This window comes from Xenopus laevis, chromosome 4S, assembly GCF_017654675.1.
Source record: "Xenopus laevis strain J_2021 chromosome 4S, Xenopus_laevis_v10.1, whole genome shotgun sequence".
Taxonomy (NCBI): domain Eukaryota; kingdom Metazoa; phylum Chordata; class Amphibia; order Anura; family Pipidae; genus Xenopus; species Xenopus laevis.
In genome coordinates, this window is record NC_054378.1 from 77,277,867 (window position 1) to 77,297,127 (window position 19,261).

The 19,261-nt window shown below is 37.6% G+C and overlaps 2 protein-coding genes across 3 annotated transcripts; one reads left to right on the forward strand and one right to left on the reverse strand.

Moving 5' to 3' along the window:
- Positions 1–519: 519 nt before the first annotated feature.
- tmem59.S (transmembrane protein 59 S homeolog) lies at positions 520–11,111 on the reverse strand. Of its 2 annotated transcripts, none has more exons than XM_018259598.2 (8): positions 10,896–11,111; positions 9,760–9,865; positions 8,004–8,098; positions 5,609–5,767; positions 5,099–5,180; positions 4,877–4,988; positions 2,907–3,015; positions 520–1,429 (listed from the first exon to the last, which is right to left on the reverse strand). In XM_018259598.2, exons 1-8 carry the CDS (start codon positions 11,109–11,111, stop codon positions 1,274–1,276), a joined length of 1,035 nt encoding a protein of 344 aa, XP_018115087.1. In that variant the 3' UTR covers positions 520–1,273. The 2 variants fall into 2 exon arrangements, with proteins under 2 accessions (XP_018115087.1, NP_001085961.1); NM_001092492.1 differs by having other exon boundaries at positions 4,877–4,991; positions 10,896–11,093.
- Positions 11,112–11,190: 79 nt separating this feature from the next.
- tceanc2.S (transcription elongation factor A (SII) N-terminal and central domain containing 2 S homeolog) lies at positions 11,191–17,570 on the forward strand. Its single transcript, NM_001092698.1, is given in 4 exon segments — positions 11,191–11,366; positions 12,203–12,344; positions 14,343–14,536; positions 17,044–17,570. Coding segments are annotated over 4 exon segments (633 nt in total). The 5' UTR covers positions 11,191–11,258; the 3' UTR covers positions 17,233–17,570.
- The last annotated feature ends 1,691 nt before the right edge of the window (positions 17,571–19,261 follow it).

Genomic DNA, 19,261 nt, shown 5'->3' on the forward strand with positions numbered 1-19,261 from the left:
CTGTCTTTCTGGCCTATAGGTAATGTTCTAACTATTTTGAAGCTGTAAAATTACAGTTACTTTAAGCTGCAACTCCCTAGATGCATAAGCCCCCCATGTGGTTGAAGCTTAATATTTTTATATTTGCCCAGCTAGCCTCCAGCTTCTCTTTTCATCTATAAGTAAGTAAATTAGGAAAAATCCAACTGATGCTTAAATTATGTAACCCTTTTTATTAAAAGAAGGGATATTGGTTAGTATAGTGCTTTGCCAGCACTAACATGTCAGAAACATTGCTGTAATCATGCAATAAGGAACAATGAAGGAAGTTTTATATTGCAAATTCTTTCTTGGCTAAAACAGAAAGGTGGAGGTTCTACAGGCAGTGTTATAATGCTGAAGGATAAAAGATTTTTTTTTTTTCTGAACCAAATTTTGGATCGAAATTCTTTTGAGTCACACTGCATTTTTGGAGGATAAATGAATGCAACACTGAGATCCAGCAAGACAAATAAAGAGAACAATGTCAGTAAACCAACATTTTAGAGTACCGTTTTATTATGGAAAAAACAGCATTATACATCAGTCACCTTGTAAAGAATAAACCCTCAACTCAGTCACCCCGAATATGTGCTAGAGAACATATGTGGCTGTGATGGATGTTACTGCTTTTCTAAAACATTACTTTAAAGCAGTGTCAGTTATTTCTCCATAACTATCACCTTTAACAACCAAAAATTAACATAGTTAAATCAGTGGAAGTTTCTGACTGATCGAAACATTATACATTTTTACATAGCAGGTTTTTATTGTACAGATAGCCGCTGTGCTTTCTGCCAAGGCTACTGCAGTGACAACCTGAAATGATGAGTTATCTATACATTGAATCCATCCCAATATAGCCCCAAAGATAAACTGGATTTAAACAAAAAATATATTTATAACTTGCTTTGTCATAGGATTCCCACTAACTAATATTGTAAAATATTTAAAATTAGGGAAGGAATTAAAGCAAAAGCTAAATGCCTTTAATAAGGCAACATCTTTCCTACCACCAAAACAATCTGCACCTTAAGAACCACATATCCAGCACATCCCAGACTAAAGATTTCCATTTCTCAAAGATTATGGATTGAAAAGATTGCAAGACCATCCCGGACTAAAGATTTCCATTTCTCAAAGATTATGGATTGGAAAGATGGCAAGACCATCAGCTAAGTCAGTTAAGACTGGATTCCAGCGCAGCATGTGGCTGTGACAGTATGACAGAGCCTACAGCAGCTGGTTGCCAGAATCATATGGCTGACTGTGTTAGGTCCACCTTTGTTGGTAAAGGTCCTGCATCTTCACTTTCTTCGGGTCTCCCATGGACAACAACAAGAGTTGCAGGGGGATATCTGTGCAATTTCTGCTCATTCATGAACTCCAGGTCCCCATAGATACTCAGCTTCTGCAGAACAAAGATATCTCAACATTAATGCATACAAAGCAAAAGGGATCATCAGCTGCTCTTAAAGGAATACTTAATTAGACAAAGTTAAAGGAACTGTTCAGTATAAAAATAGATAGGCTGTGCAAAATAAAACATGTTTTCAATATAGTCAGACAAAAATGGAATGCATAAAGACTGAAGTGACTGGATCTCGAACATAATAACCTAAACACTACTTCCTGCTTTGTAGCTCTCTTGGTTTCCACTGATTGATTACCAGGCAGTAACCAATCAGTGGCTTGAGGGGGGGGGGCACAGTTTGCTTTTGAATCTAAAACCAGCATGCTAAGGATCAATTGAAAACTCACTGAACAGTTATGTTCCTTGCGCCCCTCCCCTTAAAGGAGAAGGAAAGGTTAAAACTAAGTAAGTCTCATCAGAAAAGTCCACCTAAATATACCATTAAACCCTCAAAGGAGTGCTGCTCTGAGTCCTCTGTCAAAAGAAACACTGAATTTCTTTCCTTCTATTGTGTACACATGGTTTCTGTATCAGACTTCCTGCCTTCATTTTAAACCTCCTTGCCCCGGGCGTGAGCATGCTCAGTTTGCTCCTCTTCCTCCCCCTCTCTACTCTGCTGTAATTTGAGCCCAGAGCTATAAGTGAGCAGGGAGAGACACAGGTAGGAAGGATGTCACCCCAAGCGAATAGTGCAGCTGCTATCCTTAACAAACAACTTATAGAGCTTTTTACTCAGGTATGGTAAAACATTCTACAGAATAAATATAGCATTCTAGCTTGCACTATTGCAGTTAATCTATTGGCAATAAAATGCTTCCGTAGCTTTCCGTCTCCTTTAAAGTCGTTAACTAAAGTGTTAAGAGAGCTGAAAAGCAGGAAGTAGTGTTCTGGCTATTATGATAGACATCCAGTCACTCCAGTCTTTATAGATTACATTTTTGCCTAACTATATTACAAACATGTTTTGTTTTGCACAGTCTATTTACCCAGTTTTTATTTTTCCATAGAACTGTTCCTTTAAAGACTGTGCCTAAAAACAAGTAAGGTGTAGTAACATTGTAACTTTATGGTTAAAGTACCATTCACCAAGGTATTATCAACTATTTTTATTGTGTGGAATAATAGTTACAAATTATATGCCAAGTAAATAGCCAGTCAATATAACAGCCTACAGCATAATTGTACACAGAATGTGTATGTATATGGAAAGCAACAAGAAAGGTCACGATTCAGGAAGACAGTTACAAAAGAAAATCTCTTACTACTGTTAAAATAAGAAGCTGGTACATCCAATATATTATGCTGTATCTGGGCAACCTAGGGGGAAATCTCAACACTTTAACCTCATTCCTAACAGAATCTGGAAGGTTGGCCCTGCAAAAAGCAGGTATATTTTATAATAAGGAACACCAGAAACTACTTAACATCCTACCCCACATAGAATACACAAATATATTATTTCAGATAAGCTTACTTCAGAGGGGATATACTGATCCGCAGCTGTGGCGACTGTAGCACAACAAATCCATAGGAGAACCAAGACAGATAGGACCAGAGTGACAGAAATAAGCCAATTAGAATTCCTATGAAGAAGAAATATATTGCATTTAAAGTAGAAAAAAATTATAATACAGGTCAGTTTAATTTCAGGGGTAGGATATAGGCATACATTCAAAAATATACACATCACAATACAATAACATGTGTAGAAATAGATGTATAGATAGCAGTTCTAAATGAACGATCTATCTATCTATCTCAGACCTTAAAGATAAACTCCACCCAAAGAATGAAAAACCTGCATAATGAAGGCAAATTTATATCTACCGGTAAGTAGCTTTACAATACATTATTAAAACAGCTCCTGTCCCTTTTTTCTTTCTTCATTGTTTGTATTGACTGCATGTACCATTTAAACAATTATATAGCAGTAGTCAGATCTACCCCAGCCAAGGCTATGCTTTGCCACAGGTCTAATAATAAGCTGGATTCTGCAACACTGTTACAAAAGTCAGAACCAGAGGTGCAGAGAATAGATAGAAAAATGGAATTAACAAAGAATTGTAAAATTACTAATAATGTGCAGTTAATGTTTATTAAAAAAAGCTGCTTAGAATGCCATTTTCTTTCATTATGCTCAACAGTATGTCCCTAAAGTCACTTGACATTGAGGGCTAGAAGTCGTCCGAGTTCCAAATTTAGCAAAAATCCTGGATTTGATGCATCTGTATATTTCTAATATGCAAATATGGTTTTTATTTTAAACAGAGCATAATTCTTAGAGCACTTGAAAGTTGAGCAGTCCCTTTCATCATCCCTTTTGATGACCCAATACTTTGGGGTAGCCCTACCACAAACTCCGAGGTGATTTTTACTAATAGTTCTATAAAAAATTAATTAGCAATAAGTAACATATGCAACTCTTTAAAAAAAATGAAGCTTCTTTAATTTTAGCAATTTAGAGATGAGCACTTTGACACTCCATAGCCCTGTGTATCTTAAAAAAAATGAATACCTCAAAAACCTCTAATAATTTGAGTTTTTCTAACAATTTTCTTGCAGAAAAAAAATTCTGAAAATCTCTAAAAGTCCAAATTAAATAAAAGCAATCCAATAAGAACAGCGCAGCTCCCATGACTTCTATAGGACCTTGACAAATTTTACTTGGTGAAATTTGCCATTAGAGGTTTTTTGTGTTTTTTACACTAAATACATCTCAATTTTTAGAGCTTTAGAAATATAGGTATGGGACCTGTTATCCAGAATGCTTGGGAACTGGGGTTTTCCGGATAATGAACCTTTCTGTAATTTGAATCTTCATACATTAAATCTAATACAAAATCATACAAATATTCAAAGAAACCTAATAGGTTTTTCTTCCAGTAAGGATTAATTATATCTTAGTTTGGATAAAGTACACGGTTCTATTTTATGATTACAGAAAAAAAGGAAATTGTTTATTATTTGGATAAAATGGAGTCTATGGGAGATTGTCTTTTTATGTAATTCAGAGCTTTCTAGATAATGGGTTTCTGGATAAGGCATACGTGTATAGGAAAACCACTGATTTTCTTTCGAGATTCAGAGGAAAGAATCACAATTCAATTGTTAGTAAATGGGCCCCTTAGTGTTGTGACGTAACCATCCTTTGCATTTTCTAAGGAAGCAGACTTGTAAAATTCTGGGACTTAAAATTAGATCTAAACAGTATAATAAGGAATTCAAAAATGCCTTTAGGTCAGTGTGCAAAACAGAATTTTCTACCTGCAAAAAAGGCAAGTAAATATATTGTCATGTCTAAAAAGCTTTGCTAGAAAAGAGCAGCTTTCATTTTAGTCATATTGTAGTCATACTATTTGGCCAAGTCACTGCCTGGCAAGAACTTGAAATACTATATCCTAGACTGCATTTGTACATAAAAGCATGTGACAAAAGTAAACCTACGCAGAGAAACACTTTAAGAAGTTGTCGCCTTCATCAAGATTAAGTGAATCAGATCGCTGGTCCCAAGTCCTTTCTTCTCCATACTGCCCTGTAGATGGACCAGGCATAAGATCTACTGCACAGAAAACAAACCAACATCTTATTACACGGGGAACTGGGATTTATTTTGACAAATAGGATTTTTCCTCGTTTTCTCATTGTAATAGCAACGGAAATACTTACAGGATATTTTGTCTAAAAAGCTTTCTGCAGGTTGTGTTTTTTCTGAAAGAAACTGTGGATCAAGCTGGATTTCAGATTCAGACTACATAAATAGAGAGGAAAATACAATGAGAATTTAATCTCAATTCATAGGATGTGTTAAGGACTCTCTTAGCTCATAGCAAGGTTGCAGATATAGGAAAATATAGGAGTATCAGTCATTCAGCCACAGTTCCAAGCATATAAAAACCTTGTTAAAGCATAAGGCTGCCTACACACATTATTTGTCTGTGTTTCTGAAATGTATGATTTGCTGTGTGTGTAACGGAAAAGTAATAAATGTCAGATGTGCATTCACTAACAGAACAGGATACCCCATGTGCATGGCTAGTACAAGTGTCAAATAATATGGTAATACTATACAATGGGCTCAGATCACATAAATATGGTTTTACTTTCACAAGAATCATTTGCTAACTTTAAAGGTAATGTGTACAGTCTACATATCATACAATTATAGAGGGTACAAACCTGGACAACAATAATCCTCCCATTATCTGCCTGAACATAAAAGGTCCACGATGGATTACCGGTAATAAAACTTTGTGCAGAATCCAGCATGTCTCTCCAAAAAGCTCCCACAAAAGCAAGAGGAAAGAGGATGTGAATCCGAGGAGCTAAATCTGCAAGCTGCAAAATAATTACAAAATTACAAAAAAAATTTCTACATACAGTCATATGAAAAAGTTTGGGAACCCCTCTCAGCCTGCATAATAATTTACTCCACTTTCAACAAAAAAGATATGTCTTTATTGGTATGTTCCCAGGAACATCTGAGTACTGGGTGGTTTCTGAAATTTTTTTTTTTTAGAGAAGCAGTATTCAGTTGTATGAAATTAAATCAAATGTGAAAAAATTTAGGTAATAATTTTGCTAATTTTATACATGTAACTCATTAAGCCTTGAACTTCATAGGCAGGTGTGTCCAATCATGAGAAAAGGTATTTAAGGTGGCCAATTGCAAGTTGTACTTCTGTTTGACTCTCCTCTGAAGAATGACAGCATGGAATCCTCAAAGCAAATCTCAAAAGATCTGAAAACAAAGATTGTTCAGTATCATGGTTTAGGGGAAGGCTACAAAAAAACTATTCCAGAGGTTTAAAGTGTCAGTTTCAACTGTAAGGAATGTAATCAGGAAATGGAAGGCCACAGGCACAGTTGCTGTAAAACCCAGGTCTGGCAGGCCAAGAAAAATCTGGGAGCGGCATATGCGGATGATTGTGAGAATGGTTACAGACAACCCAAAGATCACCTTCAAAGACCTGCAAGAACATCTTGCTGCAGATGGTGTATCTGTAGAATTCAGCGCAATTTGCACAAAGAACATGAAAAAGAAGCCCTTTCTGCACTCACGCCACAAACAGAGTCGCTTGTTGTATGCAAAAGCTCATTTAGACAAGCCGCAGTCATTTTGGAAAAAGTGCTTTTGACTGATGGGACAAAAATTTAGTTATTTGGTCATAACAAAAAGTGCTTTGCCTGGTGGATGAAGAACATCTGCTACCAACTGTCAAATTTGGTGAAGGTTCCATCATGCTGTGGTGCTGTGTGGCTAGTTCAGGGACTGGGGCCCTTTTTAAAGTCGAGGGTCGGATGAATTCAACCGAAAATATCAACAAATTCTTCAAGATAATGTTCATGCATCAGTCACAAAGTTGAGGTTATGCAGAGGTTGGATATTCCAACAAGACATGACCCTAAACACACTTTGAAATCTACAAAGGCATTTGTATTCTGGAATGGTCATCACAGTCCCCCGACTTGAATATCATCGAAAATCTATGGGATAATTTGAAGCAGGCTGTCCATGCTCGGCAGCCATCAAATTTAAATGAACTGGAGAGATTTTATATGGACGAATGGTCAAAAATACCGCCATCCAGAATCCAGACACTCATCAAAGGCTATAGGAGGCGTCTAGATTATGTAACATTTCAAAAGGAGGCTCAACTAAGTATTGATGTAATATTTCTGTTGTGATGCCCAAATGTATGCACCTGTCTAATTTTGTCATGATGCATATTTTCTGTTAATCCAATGAACTTTATGTCACTGCTGAAATACTACAGTTTCCATAAGGCATGTTATATATTAAAAGGAAGTTTCTACTTTGAAAGCTCAGCCAATGGTAAACAAAACTCCAAAGAATTAAGAGGGGTTCCCAAACTTTTTCATATGAGTGTAAGTATTCACCCAAATCTCACCTTAACAGACCTCAAGCTGGGCTTTAAAGGAGAAGGAAACCCCCTAGGCGCAAAAATCCCTCCCATGTTGCCCCCCCCTCCCTCCTGGCCTACCTGTCCCCCGGGCAAATGCCCCTTACTTGTTACTCACCCCTCTGCACAGGTCCTGTCCACTGAGTTCACAGGCGCCATCTTCTCCCGAGCGGTCTTCTTCCTGGATTAATCGGCATCTTCTGGCGCATGCGCAGTAGATCCGTACCGGTAAATGCTCCTACTCCGCATGCGCCAGAAGATGCCGATTAATCCAGGAAGAAGACCGCCGCAAGTCACGAAGGCCTTTCAAAGCAGGAAGAAGGCCGCTCGGGAGAAGATGGCACCTGTGAACTCCATGGACAGGACCTGTGCAGAGGGGTGAGTAACAAGTTAGGGGCATTTGCCCGGAGGACAGGTAGGCCAGGGGGGAGGAGGGAGGGGGGATTTTTGTGCCTGGGGGGGTTTCCTTCTCCTTTAAGTTGCATCAAGAAAAACAAATAGGCATTAAAAAGGAAGATAGGCATCCTCCTCAAATGTTACACAAGCTGCCATTCAGGCTGAAGCCCCTGGCACTTTTCCTACAGCCCACCCCCAGGAACTAGTATCACAGTGTGGAAATCAATGCCTCTAAACACACACACCACACTAACCTCTTCCTGACGCTTTGCTGCAAAAGGCATCTGACTGTGGCAGCCCAAGTTGCAAGCATATTGCTCAGTGGGTTGTGGATAAGCTTCCAAACAAGCTGTAGCATAAAAGTGAGACAATATTAGTAATAAGAACACTGTGTGAGATGGCAAATGTGAAGTAGAAACCAACACTTCCAGATAAATCCAGTCCTATCTATACAAATATGCTAAATATATAAGACTATGCATCACACAGGCACCTACATATGCTTGATCAGGGGCCACAAAAGTTAAATCAAAGTGTATTGGGAGATGATTGGAGTTGTAATTTAAGAAAAGGCAGAAGGCCACTCATTGGAAATTATGTTAAAAGCATAAAGTTCAAAATATAGAAGGATTTCTGCAAGACAATGTATTGTTTTACTGTAGATGTGAATGAAACCTAATAAATAGAGCTGCACAGTTGCAAACATACCAAAAGATCAAGTGAGATATGCCCCTATTCCCATGTCCTGCTTACTACAATATTCTTCCATTATGGAGCTGTTCTGCAATCATCTTTTCCGGTGGGCCCAGGTGTCAGTGGGCCCTCATGATGCTAAACTTTTTGGCCTATTTCATGGCCATTCCCTATTTCTATGAGAACAAAGTGGCTAAATAGGTGGAATCATTGATTATAGTATAAAGAAAACAGACTAGGAGAATAGAGGTTGATTGAGGAGATAAAGAATATTAGTACATGGAGTGGGCCTCTTGTCTAAGGTTTTATGGTGGGCCCCTGGTCTAAGGTTTTTGGGTGGGCCCCTGGTGTCCCAGTCCGACCCGGTCTTTTCCTCCGCTAAACCATTCTCAGTCTGTGTGCAGCAGATACCCAATTCTGTACATTGATATATCCTGCTGCAGAGTCACATGCTTTTCTGTCTTTATTGCCAGTACGGATATCATTACATGGGCTATATGAAGGTCAGTACATGTTTTTTAATCTTACAGTGTAGTAAAATGCTAAGTTATATGGAACATATGCTATAATGGTAATTTTATACCTCTCTGGGCAAATATACAAGTAGGCTGAGAACTTCTTTCAGACAGCAAACATTACATACTTTGCCAACAATACAAACCACTTCCACTGAATGTAATGTAGCAAATGGAACATTGTGTCCCATTTATGGCTGTTCATTAATCTGACTTTGAAAAAAGTTCCCATTACACTCCACAGAGGCATTTTGATTTGTTTGCAGCCTTTCAGCCCCACTCAAAGGGGTGGTTCACCTTTAAGGTAACTTTTAGTATGTTATAGAATGGCCAATGCTAAGTAACTTTTCAATTGGTCATCATTATTTATATTGTATCAATTTTTAATTATTTGCCTTTTTCTTTTCACTTTTTCCAGCTTTCAAATTGGCGTCTAAAAAAACAAATGCTTTGTAAGGCTACAAATGTATTGCAATTGTTGCTTTTTATTACTCCTCTTTTCATCCCTGAATCAGCACCGATGGGTAAGTAAAAAGTTAGGAGCATTTGCCCGGGGAAGCAGCTAGGCTGGGGGGGGGGGGTCTATGTGGGGTGGGGTTTGTTTCTCCTTTAAGAATCAATTACTGGTTAAAATAATATGTAGGCAGATTTTTTGGTAAACTTTTCAGTTGTGCACAATGGCACATACATTATTTATTTCCCATGTCAGGATCACTTGTAATGTTGTATAGACACCACAAATAATGTAATCAGCATGCTGCGAGAATCAATTATATGTTTTAGAAAATGCAAAACTCATCACCTGATTCACATTCCACTTTAGTTCTGTTCAAGTCCTCTCCATCATCCACAAATTGGCAGATAGAAAAGAGGCGACAGCCCCTTTGACAGGCAAAAAGCTCCTCCTCCTGTAGAGAAATGACAGCATCAATTACCAAAAAAGTGTTTGTATTCCCATGTGGAATGCTCTGAGAATACAAGATAGTAAGGAATCGAGGTAACAGTGTGAAACCTTAAGACTTTTAAATTTTTCCAAAAGCAGGTTCTCCTTCCTTTGTCGTCTCATAAAAACATCCCCATCCACACCATAAATACTGCGTATACTTAGTTTAATAAGGATATTTTGGGAGAAAGTCCTACACTTGTTTAGTATAGTATATTTTGACTGTATTACTGCATGCAAAAACAAAAGAACATATTTCTGTTCTGTCAGGCACTGTAATCACACACACAAGTACAGACCAAAACACATTTATAAAACTCCCAATATGGATGTCAGATTTAAGATTACTCTAGTACAGGACTTCCCAGCTGGAGGTCTGCAGGCCAGATGTGTCCTTACTAGGCATTTGGGATTCCCTGGGACAACATGTCTAAATGGTAGGTGCTAAGTATAGGGCAGCCTGTCTGCCGACTGCACTGCATTCTACTCTGGACTGAAATCTGGTGTAAGGTGCAGAGCGCTGTGCAGCTACGCTGCCCTATACTAAGCACCTGCCATTTTTAATGTCCCAGTCTGCGCAATAACATGAATGACATTATAACCAGGGGCGTAACTACAGAGGAATCACAGGGGGCCCCAGGAGGTATAGGGGGCCCCATAATGCCCAATTTCAACATATATTGGTAAAAAAGGACAGCCTCAGGATATGCTGGTTGGGCTAAAATTAATTAGCTGTGGGGCCCACTAACATCTAGTTACACCACTGATCATAACTGTATCATAAACTTGGCGTCAAACATGCAATATAGTTAATAATACGCTCATTAGATGTGCAAAAAGTGGGGCAGCACTGCTCCAGTACAAATTAATTGCTTGTAAAACAATCCCAAACGTCAGGAAATCACGATCATCGTCCACAAAGAAGGACCAAAGACTGCAGTGGCCGACAACCCCCACCACTCACCGGGAGACGAAGTCAGCTGTTCTGAGCTTACCTCGGGGTAGGTGTGTAACGGGTACGTGCCATCGCACACACCGTGACAAGACGTGCTGTCCTCTAACACGGAGTCTACATTTACTGCGGGCTCTGTTGCCCTAGCGCTTGCACAAAACAAGAGAACCACTAATAAACCTCTTCTATCCGCCATCTTTTTACATGCAGTAACTTCCGCATTCACCAGCTCCGCTGCTTGTAAACAAACGCGCGTCATCACATCGCGACACCAAACCGGAATAGTTGTGTTGGCGCACAATGATGTCTTGAGTCATTTCATTATAGACCGGCTTTCCCTATTTAATAACGCCTCTGCTCAGATAAAACTCATTAGATTTCTGCACGTCGGCTCAGCAGTTTTTAGATGGACAAATTTGTAATCAGGAAGACAAAAAGCGAGGGAACGGAAAAGAAATGCCGTAGTAATAAAGCAAAGGGACCAGCGGGACAGGCAACCCTTCATTCCCTGAGGGTGAGCATGAGTGGAGGCCGAAAGAGATTTGTTTTCTAGTTTTTGTGTTGAGTCTTTTTGTAAGGGCAGCATATTAACCACATAGCATTTTCGGTCACAGGACAGAAGGCAACAGAAAAATTGTAAAAATGGAAAAATATAAATTATGAGAACCAGTTAAACAGTTCTTTAAAACTGGATGCAACCTCTCTTTAATTGTATCAAAAATATCAGTGAGCCCACTGGCTAGTTTTGCCACCAGTGACCGACTGGAACACCAGGGGCCCACCAAAAAAAAAAACCTTAGACCAGGGGCCCACCAAAAAAACCTTAGACCAGGGGCCCACTCTCAGTACTATTATTCTTACTCAACCTCTATTCTAGTCTCTTTTCTTTACATACTATAATCCATTATTACATCTATTTAGCCTCTTTTTCTCATAGAAATAGGGAATGGCCATGAAATAGGCCAAATGTTTAGCAGCATGAGGTCCCACTGACACCTGGGCCCACCGGGACTTTCCTGGTATCCCAGTGGGCCAGTCCAACACTGGTTGCCACCTTTATATATATATATATATCTTTTTTTCCCTATTTTTAACATTGGGATCAACCATCATTTTTACCGGCCAGGCGCGTAAAATACTGGCAAGGTGGTAACCCTACCTCGGGCACATGCATGTCTTCTGTAGAAAATCCCTTTCTGGATGTCAGGAAAGCCAATCTAGTGATGAGGCATAGATGGGCCAGGAATAATTGGTGTTACCCTTACATTAACATTTTTTCTCCGCTGAGAAATGTTTTATTCTGTAAAGTGGTTAGTCTGCTCTAATGAAGTTTCATTCTTTTGTATTTAGAGAGTAGTTGTTCTGGAAGAAATAAAAAGATGGAAGTGTGTATTGGAATTCCCACATCAGACAAAGGATAACTTGCTGGAAGCTCTGACAGAACTAAAGAAGAAAATTCCTTCTGAAGAAGTGATTCTTTCAACCAAAATTGGTACTCCATTTTAGCGCTGATAATGCAAACAAAAAAATTGTAACTCAACATCTATGTTTTTGTACCATTTTATAGACTTAAGTAACCGCTGTATGTATACTGCACAGAGACTAATCATTTGATAATATTTAAAAAATTTTCTGAGGAAATATATAAATCTAGATTAGATTGTAAATGATAAGAATAGGATATGAGACTTAGGGGCATATTTGTGTTCAATATGTGAGTTTAGAGCTCAATGAATAAAAACTCATCCATGTTCTGTTCATTCCTATGGGATTTTAAGAACCATATTTATCAAATGGGGAGTTTTAACTTTCACCACAGGGGCGATCCTGGGGCTGCTGCCACCTGAGATAGCAGCCCCAATGCCGCCCCCCTCCTACTCCCTGTGTAAAACGTAAGCATCGATGTGGGTCAGTGGGAGGCCGCATCACTAGTGCAATGAACTCTATAGCACTCTCTGCACTAACGGAGCCGAATTTCAGGTTTAAAAACTGGAAATTTGGCACTTAAAGTTACAGTTGGTGACTTTATGTTGCTCCTGGAAGCTGGCCGCTCACAGCTGCCTGAGGCAAGGTTCTCACTTTGCCTAATGGCAGAAGCAGCCCTGTTTCACCCATTGATAAATACAATTCTAAAAATCTTATAGGAATGAAGAGAACATGGATGACTTTTTATTTATTAAGCTCTAAACTCTATGTGCATTTACAATATGCTATAATAATGCAGAAATAAAGGTGTTTTCAACTTGGGTGACAATGTATTCCTTGGTGTAATACTGATGCAATATCAACATAATCCTCATAATAATTTGTGTAATTTGTTGTAAACATCAATTTGTTCATTGTCATGACTGGTTGGTTAACAAAGAGTGAAAAGCACACACAATAATATATCACAACATCAATCTTGGTCATCGCTACAGGTTACATACTTTTGTTATCTTAGCTAACCTTTTCTTGCTGTACCCCTTATCAAGCAACGTGTATCATTTGTTCTCATAAGCTTCTTCCCAAGGCAATCCATCCTGAGACCCCCACTATTTCTCATGCTATCTATGCTAGATGGTTAGTTTCTGTATATATTTGACTCCAGGTTAACACTGTGTTCCTCCACAATCACCTCTGACCTTGTTACATGCTTCATAGTATGCAAATGAGGTAAATATGTAACTTTTTACCTTTCCTATCATCTAAATCAAAAAAGTTGACCATTTAATTGCCTCCATCATCTCACTCCCTTTCAGAGAGCTATAACTGTTGGGGCTGTTTTATGAGCTGAACCTCAACTATTTGAATGTACACGATGGTTACCATTGGAACCTATGTTCTATGTTGCCAGTGAAAATGATATTTGCTATGCACCAAACATGCATAGTTTAACTTTATAATTTTGTTATGTGCCAGAGTTAGCGGCTGCAATCAAAACTTAAGTAAATATTTGGTTTACATTGCTATTGATTAATTCATATTTATTATCTGTTTTATAAAGAACAGGATTAACAAAAACTGATTTAAGCAGTGAAACGCAATGCTGTGCTGTGGGGCTCAGTGATGGCCCTGAGCTCTAACACCCCTATTGAATTTCTAGTAATTGCTATTATAAAAATGCAGTAACATTGTAACATAGTTCCATAGACATCAACATACTCTGAAAATCTGTGCAAAGTTGCCATAAAGTCATAATGCAAAAAAAGTGCCACCAATTTAAATCTTCTTTGCAGAAACATTTTAAAAAATGTTTGTAGTCCTGTTGTAAGGAACACACACAAAAACAAAAAAAATAGTGCAGTATGTTTGTGAAAGATGTGATAACACACTTTACAAGCTTGTGATTAAATCTCAAAGACACGATAAATGTAACGTGATAATTCTGTTGGTTGGCAAGGCATTGTGGTGAGAGTGTTGAGGTATCCCTCTCCATGTTTGGAAGCATTTGATGAACCTTAATTCTCATTTTTAGTCTGGTTAGTAGGCTGTCTCTTTGTTTCCTCAGGTGAAGCAGTTCACAACCTGCAGGCACATAATGACAAAGAGGTAGCTGGCCTTGCACAAGAGGTTCATACTCAGTGGGATACATTTATAAAGGAAAATCGATGCAAACCAACTATTGAAGTGAGAAGTGACGCTGTAACGGAGAAGTTACGCACCAATGCTAGACGGCTGTTTTATGAGGCACTTCAGGGAGAGGTGAGAAATCGAAAATAATTATGTGACATATTTATGTATTTATTTCCTGTTAATTATATAGCGTTGACACATTTTACGATATATTATTCAAATCAGATACTGTATATCTGTCCCTGCACCAGTAGAGCTTACAGTCTAAGGTATCTATAACATTCATACCTTGTATCTTGGCATCTATAAAAAAAAATTGGTCAGTTTTTAAAATATTATAATATATATGTATACATATACTATCTATATAGATAGAAAGAGCATAGAAAAGGACTCTTAAAATAAATATATATGCATGCATAAAAATAATACATTTAGGAACAGGTTTCTTCACTCAATGATTTATCAGGGGAACATTTGATTTATTGTAGCTGCAACTTTTTTATTAGGGCCAGATTGTCAGGGAGAGAGAAGAGAAAGGCAACATAATGCGATTAAAGCATTACATCAATAATATATTTTTTGTTCTGATAAGTGCAGAAAAGTGTGTTTATGGATAAAACTGAAAAATGTGAAATTGGCTATTAATTACATTATATTTAAAGAAGACTTTACTACCATCCCAAATTCTTTATGTACTGTGGTATTTTAGACATTGCATTTGGGCAGTAAATCCTCTTATTTAGGGCGTCCAAACATTTTAAAACATTTCTTGTAAATAGATCAATAATTTTGTAAATTTGATTGGTAAAAATGTTTACTTTATTAAATGGGTTTCTGCTTTGTGCTTTTACTTTTGAACAGTATCTTTGGTGTAAATGTATTGTTTAAGTTCAGACAACGTAAGTAAGCAAAGTTATTCTATAATCCCTTCAGTCTTTACCTATATTGTAAAAGGTTGATGGTATTTGTAGACATGTTACCATAGCAGCATTGCCCACATTACAGTCTGTTATTGTTATTAACCCTTATTTTCCTCTACTGAATTATCCAGGCAGTTTATTTCACAATAGAAATTGCCTGTTAATTTTAATTTGTCGTGCAGTTAAAAGTGCATTTATAACTTATGTAACTTTTGATTAACATTTTAATCTAAGCTATTTACCTTTTGGTATGTTTTATAACTAGCACCCTTAACCTTTATTGACAACTTAATGAGGTCGATGAATAATACATGGCTAGTATCGCCCAAATGTAGTACAGGTATTGGATCCATTATCCGGAAACCCATTATCCAGACAACACCAAATTACAGGAAGTTTGTTCTTGATGGTAACTAAGCTACATGAATCCATATTGGTGGCAAAACAATCTTATTGGATTTATGTAATGTGTACATGGTTTTTAGCTGACTCTAAATTACAGAAAGACCTTCAATCTAGAAAACACCAGGTTCCAAGCATTACGGCTAATAAAGCCTATACCTGTGCTTCCACTGACATGTTTACATTACTTGCTTGTTTTCTGTAAATAGAACATGGCACATTAACTGTAGACAAATAGTAGGCAAACAAGGGGAAGAGGATATGATTTCACATTTAATGTTCTGGTAAGCTTTGGTTATTGTAGCTTATTTATAAATTCACTGTACAATGAATTGGGGAGAACTTAAAGGAGAAGGAAAGCTACGGAGGCATTTTATTGCCAATAGATTAGCTGCAATAGTGCAAGCTAGAATGCTATATTTATTCTGTAGAATGATTTACCATACCTGAGTAAAAAGCTCTAGAAACTCTCTGTTTGTTTAGGATAGGAGCTGCAGTATTAACATGGTGTGACATCACTTCCTGCCTGAGTCTCTCCCTGCTCTGGGCTCAGATTACAGTAGAGAAGGGAGGGGTGGGGGGAGAGGAGCAAACTGAGCATGCTCTTGCCCAGGGCAATGAGGTTTAAGATGAAGGCAGGAAGTCTGATACAGAAGCACATGTGTACACAATAGAAGGAAAGAAATGCAGTGTTTCTTTTGACAGGGGACTCAGAGCTGCACTACTTTGGGGGTTTACTGGTATATTTAGATGGACCTTTCTGATAAGGCTTACTTAGTTTTAACCTTTCCTTCTCCTTTAAGCAAACCAAGTACAAACAATCATAGAAATGAGGCCAGAGGTTCATTTACTTGAGAGTTTATACCCTTGGCCATAGGTTTTGTATGAAGTTGCAGCTCCAGAATGGTACACATCACAAATATTCTTTACGGATGGGGAAAGCAGGTAATAGTACTGGCCTAGCCACATGCCAGTTAAGTAATCCAGAATCAAATAAAATGCCAATACCTTTGATGCAGCAAACGGGGTGATCCCAAGTTTATTCCATGGAGCTGCAGGCACTTTACACACAATCAAACATTTTGGAATTATATATATCTTTGGTTCACCTCTTGTAATAAAAATATTGACAGGCAAGACCTATCTCTGTCAAACCATAATCACTACACAGACATCACATGTATTCAGTATAAAGAGGTCACATTTAAGATGTTTGTTGCTTGGTGTATCATGGGACTTTTTTTCTGCACTGTTGCAAATACTGGGCAATGAAAGCTGTATGTGTATGCTCATAACTTTGTCCACTTACAGGATGACAGATCTCTCGCAGAATGCATTGAACGTGAGATCTTCCACGAGACCAATCGTTTAATCAACGTAAGATATCGCAGAACTGTTCGTGCACTTGTGTTTGCTTTAAAGCACAAGCCAGAGATTGGTTCTCAATTGAAGGATGGATCTGTAACATTGAACGAGCTTGTGCGTCGTCATAAGAAGTAGTGGATCTTGCTATAATGCTGGTGTCAGGTCATATTGAATTTTTTGCCTACTTTTGGAATCCTCTAAGTATGCCAGAAGTGCAGGTTCCTGTAAATAATGACATCATTATGCAGGCTATCCTGGTCCCTCTACTGAATTTTCTCACCTGGGATTGTTCCTGTGTGTGCAAGAGATACTCTGGATGCACCTCTAATTTTGCACAAACAACATCCCTTAGGAAATGTAAAAAAGTAAAGTAGGCTTTTATTATGATATTCAGGATATTTTTATATTTGCAAAGGCTGTAGCCGCACATTTTTATACATTTTTTTAATGTAATAAATGGTTTTCATATGTAACTATAGCGTAGTTATGTGATTTTTATATAGATGGTCAGCCTGTCAGAAAAATGTTGTCAGGAAAGTTTTAATAAATGGGAAAATAATAAACTGCTAGGAATACTACTGAGATATGATTCTACTCTAGACAGCAAGGAATAGTTTCTAATGTCTACATACTTTTTATGTCACTTATCACTTTGCTTATTCATGATATTGGAGCTGTTAGCAAAGTCAGCCTAATGAATGTTATAAAATCTAAGAACTTAAATTTTATAAAGGCATAATATTATAAAAATGAGTATATTAAGCAATATTTTAGTGAAATTATGAAGTATGTCACCATATTATTTGAGTGCAAAAGAATTAGACAACATCAGGACATTCCATCAGGACATTCCTCGCCAGCACACTGCTATTTAGTACGTTTACTCCGTTTTGTAACACTCATCACTTTGAACAAATATGTTTTAACACCATTGCATTTGTTTCCCTCGTATGCAATTTATTTAAGAAAGAACAAGGATCAGAATAGTCACATTTCGCTTTTTGTTGCACACCAGGGAGAATCATATTTTAGCTTAATTTTCAATAAAATTGAATATCTTGCATGTTTTAATAAACTGGGAAAAAGTTGTCAGAGACAACTCCACCTACTACCAGAAATTTGCCAACTTTTACTCGTCTAGTTTTTAGTCGGGTGACTTTTCTGGGGGTTATCAATATCCAAAATGTTTTCACTTTTTTCTGAAAACCACTCCAACCAAATCGCAGTGACTTTCCCCCAATATTTATCAATACATTTTCTCAAAAAATGTATTGTGTAGGAAAAGACTCGATAAATTAGTGAAAAAATCTGAATCATACATTTTTTTTCAGATTTGTAGCCGAAACTGCGACTTTTTTAGATATGACACCCAAAACCACTAAATCTTTGGATTATTGAACGAAACCTAGCACAGATCAGGATATCTTCAAAATGTCAATGGAACATCTGCCATTGACTGCTACATGAACTCCGCAGGTCTGAGATGGAGTAAATCTCACAAAAAAATATTTTTTTCCTACAAAAAAATATATTTTTCCCTTTAAAAGTGGGACCAGAAAAAAAATCGGACTTTAATAAATAACCCCCTTCATGTTTTTTTTTCTTGAATATTTTGCAACTGTTCAAGGTATCAGAAAATTATTTTTTCAAGAAAAACCACAACTCTGTGATTTGATAAATCTCCCTTAAATTAATCCTGTTACCCTTATATGCTTAGCAGATCATGTGTTGCATTCAACTTTCTCTTGGGCCCTTGATTGTCCCACACACATTCCACAGTTCTCAATCATCTTCCCATAAAGGCTTCTTAAAAAAAAGAAATTAAACACTTTTATTGGAACTCTATCACATTAAACTTCATCTTAGATTTTAAGCAGTATATAACTTCTCAGCTGTTACAGACAGGGTAGCTGTTTAAATCAGCAGTAGTACTATGTTTGCAGTCACGGAGTACAAGGCTCTCACAGTGAAGACCCAAGGGAGCACCTGACACCTGCTGTACTAAGCCTTCTGTTCTTTGTGGTGGAGCCTCTCACTGCTTTCTAACTACACTAAGGGGCAGATTTATCAAAATGATAGAATAAAGTTCACCACTGAAAAAACTCCTTCGCTTTCTATTCATTTCTATGGGATTTTTACAATAATATTTTTCATTGGGTGAAAG